Source organism: Monodelphis domestica, chromosome 4 (genome assembly GCF_027887165.1).
Source record: "Monodelphis domestica isolate mMonDom1 chromosome 4, mMonDom1.pri, whole genome shotgun sequence".
NCBI classification, from domain to species: domain Eukaryota; kingdom Metazoa; phylum Chordata; class Mammalia; order Didelphimorphia; family Didelphidae; genus Monodelphis; species Monodelphis domestica.
The window spans coordinates 91,886,874-91,901,742 of record NC_077230.1 but is presented as its reverse complement, the minus strand read 5'-3'; the positions used below and the strand labels follow the sequence as shown (position 1 = coordinate 91,901,742).

General features: G+C 39.1%; 1 protein-coding gene across 2 annotated transcripts in view; it reads left to right on the top strand.

The window, feature by feature from the left end:
- Positions 1-4,641: 4,641 nt before the first annotated feature.
- OSBPL11 (oxysterol binding protein like 11) overlaps positions 4,642-14,869 on the top strand; it is a 94,562-nt gene continuing 84,334 nt past the window's right edge. Inside the window, exons 1-2 of one of the 2 annotated variants that reach the window (XM_056793584.1) lie at positions 4,796-4,853; positions 5,671-5,882. Coding sequence is in view for 1 of the 2 variants with exons in the window: in XM_001373272.5 (XP_001373309.3) it covers positions 4,642-4,853 (212 nt within the window). In the remaining variant the exon portion in view is untranslated. Of the gene's footprint in view, positions 4,854-5,670; positions 5,883-14,869 lie in introns of both variants that reach the window. The other variant, XM_001373272.5, reaches the window with a different exon arrangement.

Sequence of the window (14,869 nt, the reverse complement as noted above, 5' to 3'; positions counted from 1 at the left end):
TTCCTCAATCCCACTCTGAGATGGTAAGCAATTTGATCTGGGCCATACATATATTATCATGCAAAACACATTTCCATATTAGTCATTGTTGTAAGAGCACACTCATACAAAACCAAACCCCCCAAATGACACCATAAATAAACTGATGTGAAAGATAGTGTGTATTTATCTGCATCTGACTCCAACAGTTCTTCCTCTGGAGGTGTATAACATTTTTTTGTCTTAAGTCCTTCAGAATTGTCCCAGATCATTACATTGCTGAGAGTAGTCAAGTCTTTTACAGTTGATCACCATACAATATTGTTGTTACTGTGTATGATGATCTCCTGGTTCTGCTTATTTCACTCTGTATCAGTTCATGGAAGTCTTTTCAACTTTTTCTGAAATCTTCCTGTTCATCATTTTTTAATAGCACAACAGTATTCCATCACCATCATATACTACAATTTGTTCAGCTCTTCCCCAATTCATCATCCTAGGATCATCTGGCAACAGGAAATGTTGGGTTCTTTATGTTATTATATTAGGGGTGAGAGAAGGATCAAATCTGCTTCTGGGAGTGGATGGAATGACAATAATGAACAGGTGGGATGCTTCTGTTTTCTCTTCTAAGGATAATAATCTTTGTATTAGAACAAAAGTAGTTTGCAGGGATAGAAACTAAAGATAAGTGAGACTGTCCAGAAGCATCTAACTTCTTTCCAATCTATGAACTAAAAAGTATTATAAATAAGGTTATAAAAGACCCAACAGATGTGCTGAGAAACTGCTGCTTCTAAAATCTGAAAGCCCTTTGAAAGAAAAGATTGGTGCTTTAGGGTTAGAGAAGGGCAAATGTCTGCCTAATTTAAAAAAAAAAAAGGGAAGAGATTGCCCAAATCTGTAAGTTCTAAATCGGAGTTTGACTTAAGTTCCTAGAAAAATTTTACAACACATTACTAAGGAGCCCCTAGAAAAGGAAGTAGTGATTACCAAAAGGCAATCATCAAGAATAGTGATTATCAAGAATAGTGATTACCAAAGGCATTTGGTAAGTAAAGGAAGTAGTGATTACCAAAAGGCATTTCATCAAGAATAAATCATACCAGACTAACCTCACTTTCTTTTTTTTCAGAGTTAAATAGAATGGTATGATCAGGGAAGTGTTGTAAACTGAGTGTATTTCCATTTCCATAGCCTTCTTTTAGAACAGAAGTTCTAGGTTTCCATAGATCAGGTTTTGTCATAACAACTCCAAAGGCCAGCTCGCCCCCACCCCTCCACCCCAATGCAGACTTTCCCCTGGGAACATGAAGATTTGGTCATGTCTAGGCCTCTGTAGAATAGGTAAAGAACTTTTGGCTCCCATGCAAATGCACAGACTGACAAGATAGTCAAGGTTTTATTTAGTCTTTATTTCTTTAGGGTACCCTTATTTCCTGAAATAGGGATTAGCTTTTCTTAAAAGGCAACAAAGCTGTCCCTGAGACTTGACTAGTCCCTGCATCCTTTGATGCAGCCCGATTTAAGAACATGAAGTCCTTGGGACATAAGAAGTGGAGAGCCCCTCCAACCTGGTGTATGTCTAAACACCATGCCAGTCATCCTTGTATCTTGACCTGTTTCAGGGGAAAGTAAATATCCTTTTGTTAACTGTTCAATGACTTAGAAGTGCCTCATTTCACCCCAAATTGAACTTGAAATAACAGAGTAATGATGTTAGGCTTGACTTTAATAGCCAATATAAAACATCCAACCTCAGAAATAGTCAAAAGAACTCTCCTTTTCTCTCAAGAAAGCCCATTTCCCTAGGGGCCTACATACGTTCTTCCAGATTTATAACAGTATATAACCGATGATTGTGGTTCCCCTGAAAGGGGAACTTAGGGCCATTAGAATACACTATAATGTAGTTAGGTGGCACAGTGGATAGAACTTTGTGTTTGGAGTCAGAATGACCCAAGTTCTAATGCTGCCTCAAACACTGTGACTCTAGACAAGTCACTTAACTCGTTTCCTTTAGTTTCCTCATCTGCCAAATGGGGAATAATAGCACTTATTTCATGGTATCCTGAGGACAAAATGGTATATCTGTGAGAGCCTGACACATATTTTTGCCTGGACCTGTATGATCTTCATAACTCACAGTACCAGTGAATAGCAATGTCAGGGTGTGCTCCCTCTCTTCTGGGAACTTTTGTGGGCTGCTCCTGCTTGGTGTGAAAGTTCTTCAAGGGATCCACCCCATTCTGCCTTTGCTGATTTATGTTCATATTGGCTCTGGTCTTAGTCCAGTTAATGACTAGGTTGCTCCAAGTGCTTCATATCAGGGAGGTTGTTGGGAACCATCATCATCATCACTGCTATTTTTGTAGTTTAATGAAATGGGAGGTCTCAGTTTGGAGAGAGTCTGAGAGAGGACCATAGGAAGAATTCATCATTCTGGAATGCATTGGACCTGAAGCCTTTGAAGTCTCTTCCATGTTAGAAGTTGTGATTAAGCAAGTACCCTTCTTCCCTTTTCTAAAAAAAGGGGGTCTAAATGCCATCCTGTGACTTGCTATGGACTGAATAGCTGTGTAAGATATCCTTGTGGCATCTACTGCTTGGTTTTAATGTTCAAATGAGCAAACATTTAAGGGTCTATTATGTTCAAGGCACTGTGGATAGAGTTAAGCAATCCCTTTCAAGGAGCTCACCTTACTTTAGAATACAGATAAACATATTCTCACTGCAGCCTAAGGGCATTAGTACAAAACAGATGGTCTTTCCATTTTTCGGACACCTAGACAACTTTGTTTTATGGCACCCCCAAATTTGCCTTTGTCCTTTGGGAAAGTCCCAGACTGGCCCTTGTCTTAGACTGAACAATCAACCTTAAAGTTACCCAATGATCTCAGTTAGATAGAATTAGTAGAAATAATCAAATCTTAAGATCCTTTTTGTCTTAGAAGTTTTCCCCATTGTATCTAGGCCTTTCCCAGGTAGTCCAAACCTTGGTTGGAATTCTCCTGTCCTTGTTTCCATTATAAGCCAATCAATTGTCTTTTCTGTCCCTGATTTCCCAGAAGGTATATAGGACCCCAAGTTCTTCAGCTCATAAGAAAATCCCCTTTTGAGGTCCATTCCTGGGAGACAGTGTTCCTAGAGTCCCTGAGCTTGTCTCTGTGTGGTGTATGTTTATGACGCTGTGTAGTAACCCTAAGAACTCTTTCTTCCTTATCCTGATTACAGTCGTGTTCTTTCGACTTTGGTGGTTCTGTTTTTCAACATTGACACCCATCTTTTCCATCCTCTTTTTGAGTCAGACTGTAATTTCATTGGCATTAAATATGCCCTAGACATATGCATATCCTGGCAACAGTTCTATAATTTATCATTTCCATTTCCTGGAGGAAGCAAAGACATGTTTATAATCGCTAACATTTACATATAATATTGGGGTAGGGAAAGCTTTTCCCCACCTCACCATAACCCTTTGTGGTAGGTGGTATTATTCCCATTTCAAAGAGGGGTAAAACTGAGAATCAGAAGAAAAGTGATTTGCTCAGAGTCCCATGGAGATTCGAACTCTTGTCTAGCTGATTCTCGCTTCAGCACACAAAGAACCAGTGCCACAGAAGAGGCAAAACTTGGGAACTCCATCTATTACCTTCATCAGGCTCCAACCTCAGCTCTCTCCCTCCTTGCCCTCTTTCAAGATGGCGCCAACCGTTTTGCCTTCAGGAGGAAGTGAATGCACGTTAACCCGGAAAGGAAAGTGCAGGACGAAGCTAGGGTGGAGGAGACGGTTGGGGCTGGGGTGAGGCAAAGTGGGCGAGTCTGCGGTCGGGGGTGGAGTTGAGGAGACTGCACCCGAGAAACCCGAGGCGTGGTCGGGCCCCTGGCCCCTGGGCATCCCCATTTTTCCTTCGCGGGGGCGGGGAGACGCCCCCTTTCCCCCCTGCTGCGATTCGAGGGAGGGAGGGAGGGAGAGATCGAGGGGGCGTCTCCCCCCTCCAGGAACTCAGCCCCCCAACCTGCCCAGCCTGGCCCCGCCCCACCCCTCCCTGGCGCGCGGGAGACTGTGCGACCCCCCGGCCCCGCCCCCCGCCATCCCCACCTCCCGCCTCGCTTCCGGGCTTCCCTGCCCAGCTGGGTTCGACCCCTCTGAGCCAAGGGATAGAATCTATTCCCAGGCAGGCATCTCACCCGCTCTCCCTCTTAGATCCCGGGGAAGCTTCCGTTCCTCCTCGAAATATGTCCCTAATCCCTCCGGGCCCCGTGGTTGTTTTTTTTCCTAGGAAGATCTGTGCTCTTGATAACCCCGTCCCCCTTCTCCATCCCTGCCCCCGCCGCCTGGGGAAGTTTTCCTCCCTCGGGATTTGCTCCAACCCCACCTTTTTTTATACAAATGTCGCTTCCTAGGAAGACTCAGTTTCCCCGATCCTTGGGTGGTCCCCGTTTCGGTTGCCAGCTCCTTCCGCGACAGGCTTTTTGGGGCGCATCCCTTTAGAATCAGGCCGTTTAAAGAAAAAACAACTTAAAAGCAAAGACCTCCCCTCCCTTTTCTCCCCCTCCCCCACCCAAAAAAAGAACAAGCCCCGCCCCACCCCCACACCTCCAGCGCAGTATTATCGCCTCCCCAGCAAAGCTCGAGTGGTGGTGGGCTTCCAAGTGACCATGCAAGCAGGAGAACAGGGGCCCGCGATGAAAGTATCAGAGAGTGAAGGAAAGCTGGAGAGCCTGGGCTCGGCAGCGACCCTAAACAACAAAAATAGCAGCAACAGCAGCGGCGGTGGCAGCGGTAGCAGTGGCGGTGGCGGTGGCGGTGGTGGTGCGATCAGCAGCAGCAATAGCAGCCGAAGTAGCAGTGCAAAGGGCTGGCAGTACAGGTAAGTACATCTCTTCGCGGGCTGGGCTCGGGGGATTCGTGGGGGCGGGTGAACGGGGCCGACTTCTTCCCCGGAGCTAACCAGCTCATTAGGTTCCATCCTTGTGCCCTGTGACCTCTGGTCGGCCGCAGCGCCAAGATTCCTGCTCTGTAGGGCTTCTAACTCGATCCTGGTGGGGAGTTGCGGGATCAGAGAATCTACACTCTTGCGGTTTAGGAGAAATTCTGGAGAATGGGCCAGTTCCCAGCTAGGCTTTAGCGTTTCCTTTGTTGTAAATGGATCAGAGGAGGTGGGAAAAGTTAAAAAAGAAGAGTGACTTTGCCCTTGATTTATGTTGAGGGAGAGAGATATCTCTCTTTAGCTGCGATAGAAGTCCTTGGTTCTGAAGCGCCAAAAAGGGGAAGGTAACCATCCACACCATTAGAAATGAATTTAGTAAGTAAATCAATCCTGCAGAAATGATTATTGGTTAAGGGGATGAATTCTATATCCTTTGAGTTTCCAGGCTCCAAAAGTTTACGCTTGTTTATTATTCCAAGCCCTTTCCTAGATTTTAATGTATTCGAATAGGATTATGAAAGAGAATTTTGAGGGGAAGGTATGTGTATATTTCTGTATAGCTACACTAAAGCTATACCTGCATGAGCTTATATCTAGCTCACTTTCAAAATCTTGTATGATTGATTCCATTTCAGAAGCGTTCAATATATGCCTATACAGATAGGTATTCGAGATTTCAAGTTTATTGCTAATAAACTATGGATTAAGCCACAAAAGGAGTTTTTCTTTTTCTTCTTCTTTTTTTTTTTGGTTGTAGAGTGCTGGACTTGGATTCAGGAAGACCAGAGTTCAGATCCTATCAGAAACTTATTATCTGGGGCAGCTAGGTAGCACCCTGAATAGAGAGAGCACCAGACCTGGAGCCAGGAGGACCATGGTTCAAATGTGGTTTCGGACTCTGTATGACCCTGGGCAAGTCACTTAGCCCCCATTTGCTTTCTTCTGCCCTAGAATTGATATTGACAGAAGGTAACAGCTTAAAAAAAACTTATTAGCCTACTAACTAAAAAAGTCACTTAACTTTTGTCTGCCTCAGTTTCTTTAGCTTTTAAATGAGGGATAATAACAGCATCTACTTAGAGTTGTTGCAAGGATAAAATGCCAGAATATATATAAAGTGAATTGCTGTATATAAATGCCATATATAAATATTAACTATTATTATAATTGTAGGCTTATCTTTAAGGTGAAGATATTTATTACCCATTATGGGTAAGGCCAAAAAAAATTCAAAATGTTTTTCTAAAGCCAGGAAAAGAATTATTTTTGAGATTATTATGAAACCAGATACATTACCATCCCACTTAAGTGGAGGTCAGTCTTCTGGCAACATCAATTCTCTAAAACACAGACCTAAACCAGGAAGTAAGTACAGAAGATCTCTATAAGTCCTGGAAATTGTGTCAAAAGAAACTGCACTAAAATCACACACTTAATCAATCACAGGATCATAGTTTTAGAGGTGGGAGAGGCCTTGGAAGTTATTAATTCCAACCCTATCATTTTACAGGTAAGGAAACTGAGACCTTGAAAGTTTAAGTAACTTGTTCAGTCTGTCTTGATCACCAAGTGAGAGAAGGGAATTAATATGTAACAAGATGGGAAAAATAGGTTGAGAACCCTGTCCTGAAAGGCTTTAAAGGTCAAAGAAAGGTTATATTTTATCTCAGAGGTAGTAGAAAGCAAATGCAGTTTTCTGAATTGAAGAAAAACATGATCAGACCTATGCTTTAGGAAACTAATTTTAGTAGCCATGGAGGATGGATTGGAAAAGGGAGAGGCTTCAGGCAAGAAGGCCAATTAGGAGCCTATCACCTATTCCCAGAGAGAAGTAACGAGAGACTTGAGACCTGTGGAAGAGATGTAAAGGTAAAAATGACAAGATTTATAGCTGATTGGCTATGTGGGATGAGGGAAGAGTGAAGTCAAGTGTGAAACTGACTATTTGAAAGGTGGGTAGTGCCCCCAGTGGGAATAAGGATGTTCATCAGTGGTCTGGGTTTGAGGGACAAGTTGGCCAATAGTCAATAAACATTTCTTAAGTGCCAAGCACTGGGCCACAGGAGTCAATCCAAAATGAGTGCAGTGGAAAAAGTCAAAAGAAATACAAAATGAGTACATGTGGAGTACATAAGGAGTTCAGATTGAGATGTATCGAGTTTGAGATGCCTACAGTACATCCTGTTTAAAATACCAATATAAAGTTGGAGATGCACAAGTAGAACTCTTCATGTTAGAGTTAACAAATTCTAAGAGTTGGGAAAGCTGTTAGAAGCAAGCAGAGGAGAACTAATATCTAAAAACTTACAGAAAACCAGAAAAAGGAGACAAGACTAGTGTTGACACCAGAATGTAATAATTCCGGGCTTGAGAGATTTGCTTTTGATGTAGGAGCTATATCAGTTTTTCAGCTTTCTAGGAAAGGGAAAAAAGGAATTAAAAAAAAAAGCAGACCCTTTATCCTAAGCCCGTAGTTTCTAGCTGCTACTTCCAGTTAGAATCATTAAGAGTCTATAGGATTGCAGGCAGGCAGGCAAGCAACATGCATTTATATTAAACATTTACTATATATCAGGCACTGTGCTAAGCATTGGAGAAACAAATCCAAGGAAAAAGATAAACATTCCCTGCCCCCAAAGAGCTTACATCCTAATGGAGGAAGAGAGTATTCAAAAAGAATGCTGAAAAAGAAGGATGGGAAAGGGAGAAGGGAAGGGAGGAAGGAAGGCACCAGTACTTGGGAAAATTTTGTCCAAGTTCAGAGAGTCAGAAGCAGAGCCAGGAGGATGAGGAATGGTCGACTTGGGCCTCTCTACAAAATGGAGACCTTGGAAAGAATTTAGCAATGGGAAAAGGGTCTTGAAGGATGTTTTTGGAAAAATTCACAGAGGGAGTTGACTATTTAGAGTAATAATAATTGTCATTTATATAGTACTTTAAAGTTTGCAAAATGTTTGATATATATTACCTCTTTTGAGCTTCATAACAATCAGGTAAAGTAGGCACTACAGGTATTATTATTATGTCCCTCTTAAGGCTGAAGAACCTGAGGCTCAAAGAAAGTATGTGCAAGACACAAGAAATGAACACAAGTGTTCTTGATTCATTTCCCCAGGACTCCATGCTAACTCTCAGCTTTGTGCTAGTGGATATTTATAAAGAAAAAATTAAGTCCTGTGCCCTCTGTTTCATAAGACAGGTTACTATTACACAATACATTTTAGAAAGCTTTCAATTGAAAATGATTAAAATTTTAAAAATTGGTATGTTAAAAAATGAACTTTAGTAATCTGAAAAATATGTGGAACTAATTCTCTTAGATAAATGAGATTTGGGGGCACCATTTTCTTTGTATATGTTTTAAGGTTAGTATATATCAATAATAAAGTCTTTGAAAAACTAAAATTAAGGTAGTGACTGCTATTATTCAGTTAGTGTTTTGAATTGGATAGTTGTAAGTGTGGGTTTGTATTGAATGTTTTACCAAAATGTACTTTGTACTGCTAGATTTTCTTCTGTGTCTTTTCTGCTTTAGAATATCCATAATTTTCTCAGTATGGGCAGCACCTATATACACCTTAGGAATTGCTGTGGTTAAATGTAATCCATTACATTTTGGCCAACCTTCTGATGATGACTTAGCTCAGCTGGCATTCAGACCACACTGACATCCTTTGTTGCCAGGCCCATCCTCAGAAGCTCTTGAGGCTGGTAGGATCTGTCAGGTCTTATGTTCTGTTAGCATGCCCTGGGAACCTAGAGTCACCTCTGTATCACAGAGAGGCATTGAAATAGGACATTAGAGGATATTGTGTTATGAGAAAGAGTGTTGCCAGTTCTCTAGAAATAGAATGATGCTCTTTCTTAGAAAAGGCCATTACTTGACTAATTAATATAACTTATCACATCCCCCCAGTTACTTTGAATCTTTTTTTGCATTTTCTTTTCCATGTTCCCCATTCAGATATGAGAACTTGTGCTTCTTTTTAGTTTGGTTTTGACAGCACCCTGTACAGGTAGGCACTTAATAAATGTTTGTTAAATAAATTTCAAATGAATGATGGTATTCAGAAATTAACTGAAAGGCATTAAAAAACAAAACAATTGTATCAAATGTTGGAGAAATTCTGGGTTCTGCATAAGGGAAAGAAAGAGATGGGGAAAAATTTTAAATTAGTCGTATCTAACAAAACTTTTCTGCCAACTCTAAAGAGATAAAATCATAAAGCCTCAGAAGGGAACTTGGGATCTAGTTCTTTACTTACCTTACACATGGATGTCTTGACCAGCCTAACTATTTTTTTGGGTAACTGGTATGAAAATTAGTGCTTGTTGAATTTCCATTTTTAATTTATAGTAATTGGAGACTCAGTTGTATAAATATCTATTTCTGAGGTAAATATCTAATTCTGAGGAATAGCACAATCCTGCCATTAACCTGGCATTCTTCAGTGTCCTTTGACTGAGGTGACCATGATAGTTGACTATATCTTGGTAGTTTGAGTATTCTATTAATTTGAGCTTAGGCCATTGAAGGATGCAAAAAAATTAAAAGAATGGAATGTAAGAGGATGGAGAGAGATGCCAGACTGGGACAATATCATGGGGATAACCGAGCAAAGTTCTGGTTCTTATGTATTGTATCAGGGTGACCTAAAGCTAATACAATATGTGATTCAATCTAGCAAACACTAATGGGCCTATAGTGTACAATGCAATAATGTTAAGGTGCTGTGTATACAAAGATGAAAATGATACAGTCTTGGGCCCACTAGGAGCACATAGTTGTATCTGACTTTTCACAAGACCTTTTAGGATTTTCTTGGCAAAGATATTGGAGTGGCTTGCCATTTCCTTCTCCAGCTCTTTTTATGTAAGATGAGGAAATGGAGGCATACAGGGTTAAGTAACTTACCCAGCTTTACCCAGCTAATAAGTGTCTGAGACCAAATTTGAACTCAGGAAGATGAGTCTTCCTGACTTCAGGCCACCCAGCAGCCCAATAGAGAGAAATATAATTTGTATACAGTGTCATCAGATAGAATGTAATAAAGTCAAAGGAGTAATCTTCAAGAATGCTGTCAGAAAATTTCAGCTGGGAATAGTTTGATAGAGAAGGTGGCAGCTGAAAGTAGAAGATTTCAGCAGGCATAGACTTGGAGAAAGTATGTATGGAATATAGAAGAAATGAAGAAGAGTCATTTAAGATGAAGTTGGAAAAATAGTTAGGAACCATGTTGTAGAGGAGCATTTCTCAGTGTTATTTGGGACTCCCTGGGCCCCTCTAGATCAAGAAAATTTTCAAAATTATGTAAAGACATGATTTACCCTTTTTATACTTATTCTCAGCATGAATGTATGGTGTTTCCCAGAAGTTTACAACACCTGTGAATTAAAGATTTAGCTGCAAATGTGAAGACTTGAGTTGATATCTTGTCTGTAGAAATGTGCTTTGGTTGTGCAAATGGATCAATTTATAGTACTGCTCTGATTCCTCCAGTATCAGCACCAACTAATCATTGAAAATAGTTTTTTATGTGAATGATTGGCAACAAACACAAGTGGTGCTGAAATATTTTTTGAATCTCCTGGTTTAACCACAGTCTTGATATTTGCACTGATGGTATAAAAGCAGTGATGGTCAGGGTTAATAGCATCTTAGTAATCAGGGTAGTGGCACCAAATTGTATTTTAGTCTGTATTCTTCACAGCCATGCACTCAAAGTTAATGCACTCACAGTTAAAAAAAAAAAGCCAGTTTCACTTAAGAGTGTCCTTTATGAAATAATAAAAGTTATTAATTCAGTTAAGTCTTGATCCTCAAATATACATCTTTTCATTATTTTGTGTGCTGATGTGGAAAGTATGCAAAAGGCACTTATGCATATCATAGTATGATGGTTGTCTTGAAAAGCACTAGTAGCATTGTTTGAGTTGTAAACAGAACTATTCACTTTTTTCATGGAAACTTATTTTTACTTGAAAGAGGGACAGATTAACTGATTATTCAGATTAGGTTTTTTTGCTAGACATTTTCTGGAAAAATGAACAAAGTGAGTGTCATTTGAAGGAAAACAACTGATAGTATTTGTTGCTGATAAGTAATTGCACACTTTAAAAAAAATGAGATTTTTGGTAAACTTGTATGCTCCATTGTGAACCGGACAGCCTCTCAGTACGTAAATGACATCTGATGAAACTGGTGATATTAAGGAATGTGCTGTTTTGATATTGTATAATGAAATGTGTCAACTTCAATTTGGAAGCTCTGCTTTAACTTAGTGGAAAAATATTTTCTGAATGACTTGTGCATGGTGTTTTAAAATCATGCATAGATAAAAGATTCATTCAAAGTACAATATAGATCAATAAATTTTAATTTAAGATATTACAAAAAAATTCTTTGATATGGTTTTAGTTTTAAGAAACTACCACCTTGAGGCAGCCAGGTGGCTCAGTGTATTGAGAGCCTTAAGCCTAGGGACTAGGAGCTTCAGGGTTCATTCAAATTTGGCCTCAGACACTTCCTAGTTGTTAGACCCTGGACAAGTCACCTAATCCTCATTGCCCAGCCCTTACTGCTCTTCTGCCTTGGAATGAATATTTAATATTGATTCTAAGATAAAAGATAAGGGTTAAAAAAAAAAACCCCAAACTACCACTTGTCAAGTTTTTGATATTATCACAGAACAATATCCATAGTTATTTGAAAGGCTATTAAAATGCTCTTTCCTCTTTCAGCTTCCTATTTTTGTGAGACTGGATTTTCTTTATGTTTCAACCAAAATAAATATCACAACTGATTCAAATGCAGAAAAAGAGGAATATTTACTTATCTTCTATGATGGCCAGATAGTCAAGAGATTTGCAAAAATGTGTAAAACAGTGCTAACTTTTTACTATTTTTTTGTCTTGAAAAATAGTTTTCAATAAAATAGTATGTAATGGATTTATTGTTATTTTAAATAAATATCAGCTTTTAATTCTAACGTATAGAACCTCTTTGAAATTCTTAATGATTTAAGACACTTTTAATTAACACAAATTAACGTGTAAAAACAATTTTAACATTATTTTAAATAAATTTAGTTCTAAATTATCTCCCTCCTTTCCTTTCCCCCTTATTGAGAAGGCAGCCAATTTAATAAAGGTTATACATGTATAATCATACAAAACATACATCAATGATTTTTAAGAAGGTAAATAAGTCCTGAGACTAAAAGGTTTGAAAACTGCACTTGAAGACAAATTTTAGAAGTGACAGTATAATGGGTTGGGAGGGTAGGTCAGATCCAGATATTGTAATTGTTGAATGCCATAATTTTATCTTTGTGTGTGTGCTTGCATGCATAGGATTTATGTAGGACAATATTCGGACTGGGAGAAGTTGGATGGATCCAGATTTTGTAAGGTTATTAAATGCTATACTAGAATGCCTTAATTTTTTCATATAAATGGTAGAGAGCCATTGGAGGTTTTTCAGTAGGAAATAATATTTTCTATCTCACTTCTCAGAGAACCTTTACAAAACTTGGCTTTTCTTTTTTATTTTTATTTTATTTAATTGATTAATTAAGAAAAATTTTCCATGGTTATATGATTCATGTTAAAATTCAGCTTTTCTTAAATTACCCCATTCTCCCATCCTCCCAATTGAAGACTTCACTTCATCCTTTACTCAGAAAAGAGAGCAATTACTACGAGCTTCTTCTTTCCCCCTTATTCTATATCTCACAGCTTTTTGATGCCATTCTCATTCTTACTCTTTTGCTCCCCTCTCTCAGAAAGATGTGTTCTTTGCTAAGGCTAAACCTCTACCCTTTCCCCTTTGGGTTCTTGTGATTATCTCCTTTTACTCTAACAATTTCCAGCCTCTATAGATATAGATACATATAGATATATATAGATGTATATAGATACATTGGCTTCTTCCCCACTGCATATAAGTGATCCCAAATTTCCTGTCCTTAAAAAACCTTCACTTGACCATAGCATTCCCACAAACTATGTTTCCTCCTTTTCATAACCAAACTCCTAGAAAAAACTGCTTCTATATTCCTTGCCCTGATGTTATCACCTCTCATGCCTCAGCATCTTGCTGTCTGGCTTCTGTTCCACTGAATTCAGTTCCACTGAAACTACTCCCTCCAAAGTCATCATTGATCTTTTTATCGCCAAATCTATCTGTTTTCTTCTTGACTTCTTTGCAATATTTAATACTGTCAATCACCCCTTTTACTTGATACATTTTCCTCCTTAGGATTTCATGAGGGCTGCTAATTATAGCTCCCTCTTTAAAAACATTTTTCTTTTTTGATTGTCATGCAAAGCATACTTCCATGTTGGTCATTGTCTTAAGAGCAAAGTCATATGTAACCAAAACCTCAAAATAAAATGAAAAATACACTAATGTGAAAGACGACTCTGTAAACCTTAAAATTCCTTAGACTTATAAATGTTTCCCAATGGTGAAATTTCCAACATTTATAAGTCTAAGGAATTTTAAGGTTTACAACTCCACAGTTTTTTCCTCTGGAGATGGAGAGCACTCCCCATCAGAAGTCTTTCAGGATTGTCCCAGATCATTGTACTGCTGAGATTAGCCAAGTTTTCACAGATAATCATCATCGAATATTGCTGTTATTGTATAATATGCTCTCCCATTTCTGTTTATTTTGCTCTGCATCAGTTCCTGCAGGTATTTCCAGCTTTTTCTGAAATAATCTTATTGACCATTTCTTATAGCATAATAGTTTTCCATCACCAACATGTACCACAATTTGTTCAGCCATTCCTGAATTAATGAACATCCCCTCAATTTTCAGTTCTTTGTCACCACAAAAAGTAATTGTAACTCTATGCTGCCTCTTAATGCATGAACTCCAGGAGATCTTGGTCTTGAGCCTATTCTTTTTCCCCTAATATCTCTGTGAGATTTCACTAGTTCCTCCAATAACATCCCTGTGTAACCCATAATCTACAGATTCATCCTTATTTCTCCTCTGAGCTACTGTTTGAAGATAAAATTATGGCATTTTAGTGAGGCATTCAACAGTTAGGAAATCTGGATCTAATCTACTTCTCATAAACCACTATACTGTCACTCCTCAAATTTAAGGTCTTCTACAAGAGCAGTTCTCAAACCTTTTAGCCCCAGGACTTATTTACATTAAAAATCATTGAGGAACGTTTTGTATAACTACACAAACAGTACTTTATTTTCTGGATTTTTCTACCCATGTACTCTTGAGCCATCAAACCCCAGAATATAGTACAGTCCCAAATGATTTCCAGAATCATTTATAAGTCTGACTAGCCTCACAAGAAGAACCAAGAATGGATAGTGCCTTTAGTCCAGGGTTTGGTGTGTTGTTGGATGGACAACCCTAAGAGTTGATCCTTAAGTACATTTATTGTGGACTGTTAGCTATGCCAAGAATTGAATAGGAGAAGGAAAGTTGGTATGATTATCTTTAAGAAACCACACAGTGCTTTCAGCTGTCCTTAGCTTCTCCTTGAAACACAGACTTGTCTTTTTAACAGGGGTGTTCTGGGGAAGCTGTGTGGTTGGTTGGTTGTTGTCCTTAATCCTGGAAGAGGACCAAAATGGCATCACTGGTGATGTTTTTTGACTTCCACCTAAGTTGGATATGTGAGGCAAATTCTTCCTAGTCCTCCAACTCACTCTCTTTTCTATAGTCATCAAAATCCTGGGGCAAGATAAAGAGCAAGACATCTAGTGATACCTTGGGATGCAGTGGTGATCAAGGCTCTAAACTCAATAGCACCTGCTTCTGCCACCTTCATGGCTGTTGGAATAATTTATTCTTATTTGCCCCTTCTGCTGGGGAAGTCTTCACATGCCTGGGGTATACACCTTCCTTTACTCACTGATGTAGGTTATCTTCAACCTAGTTTTACCCACTTGCTGAGGTGATTTTACTGGGGTGCAGCTG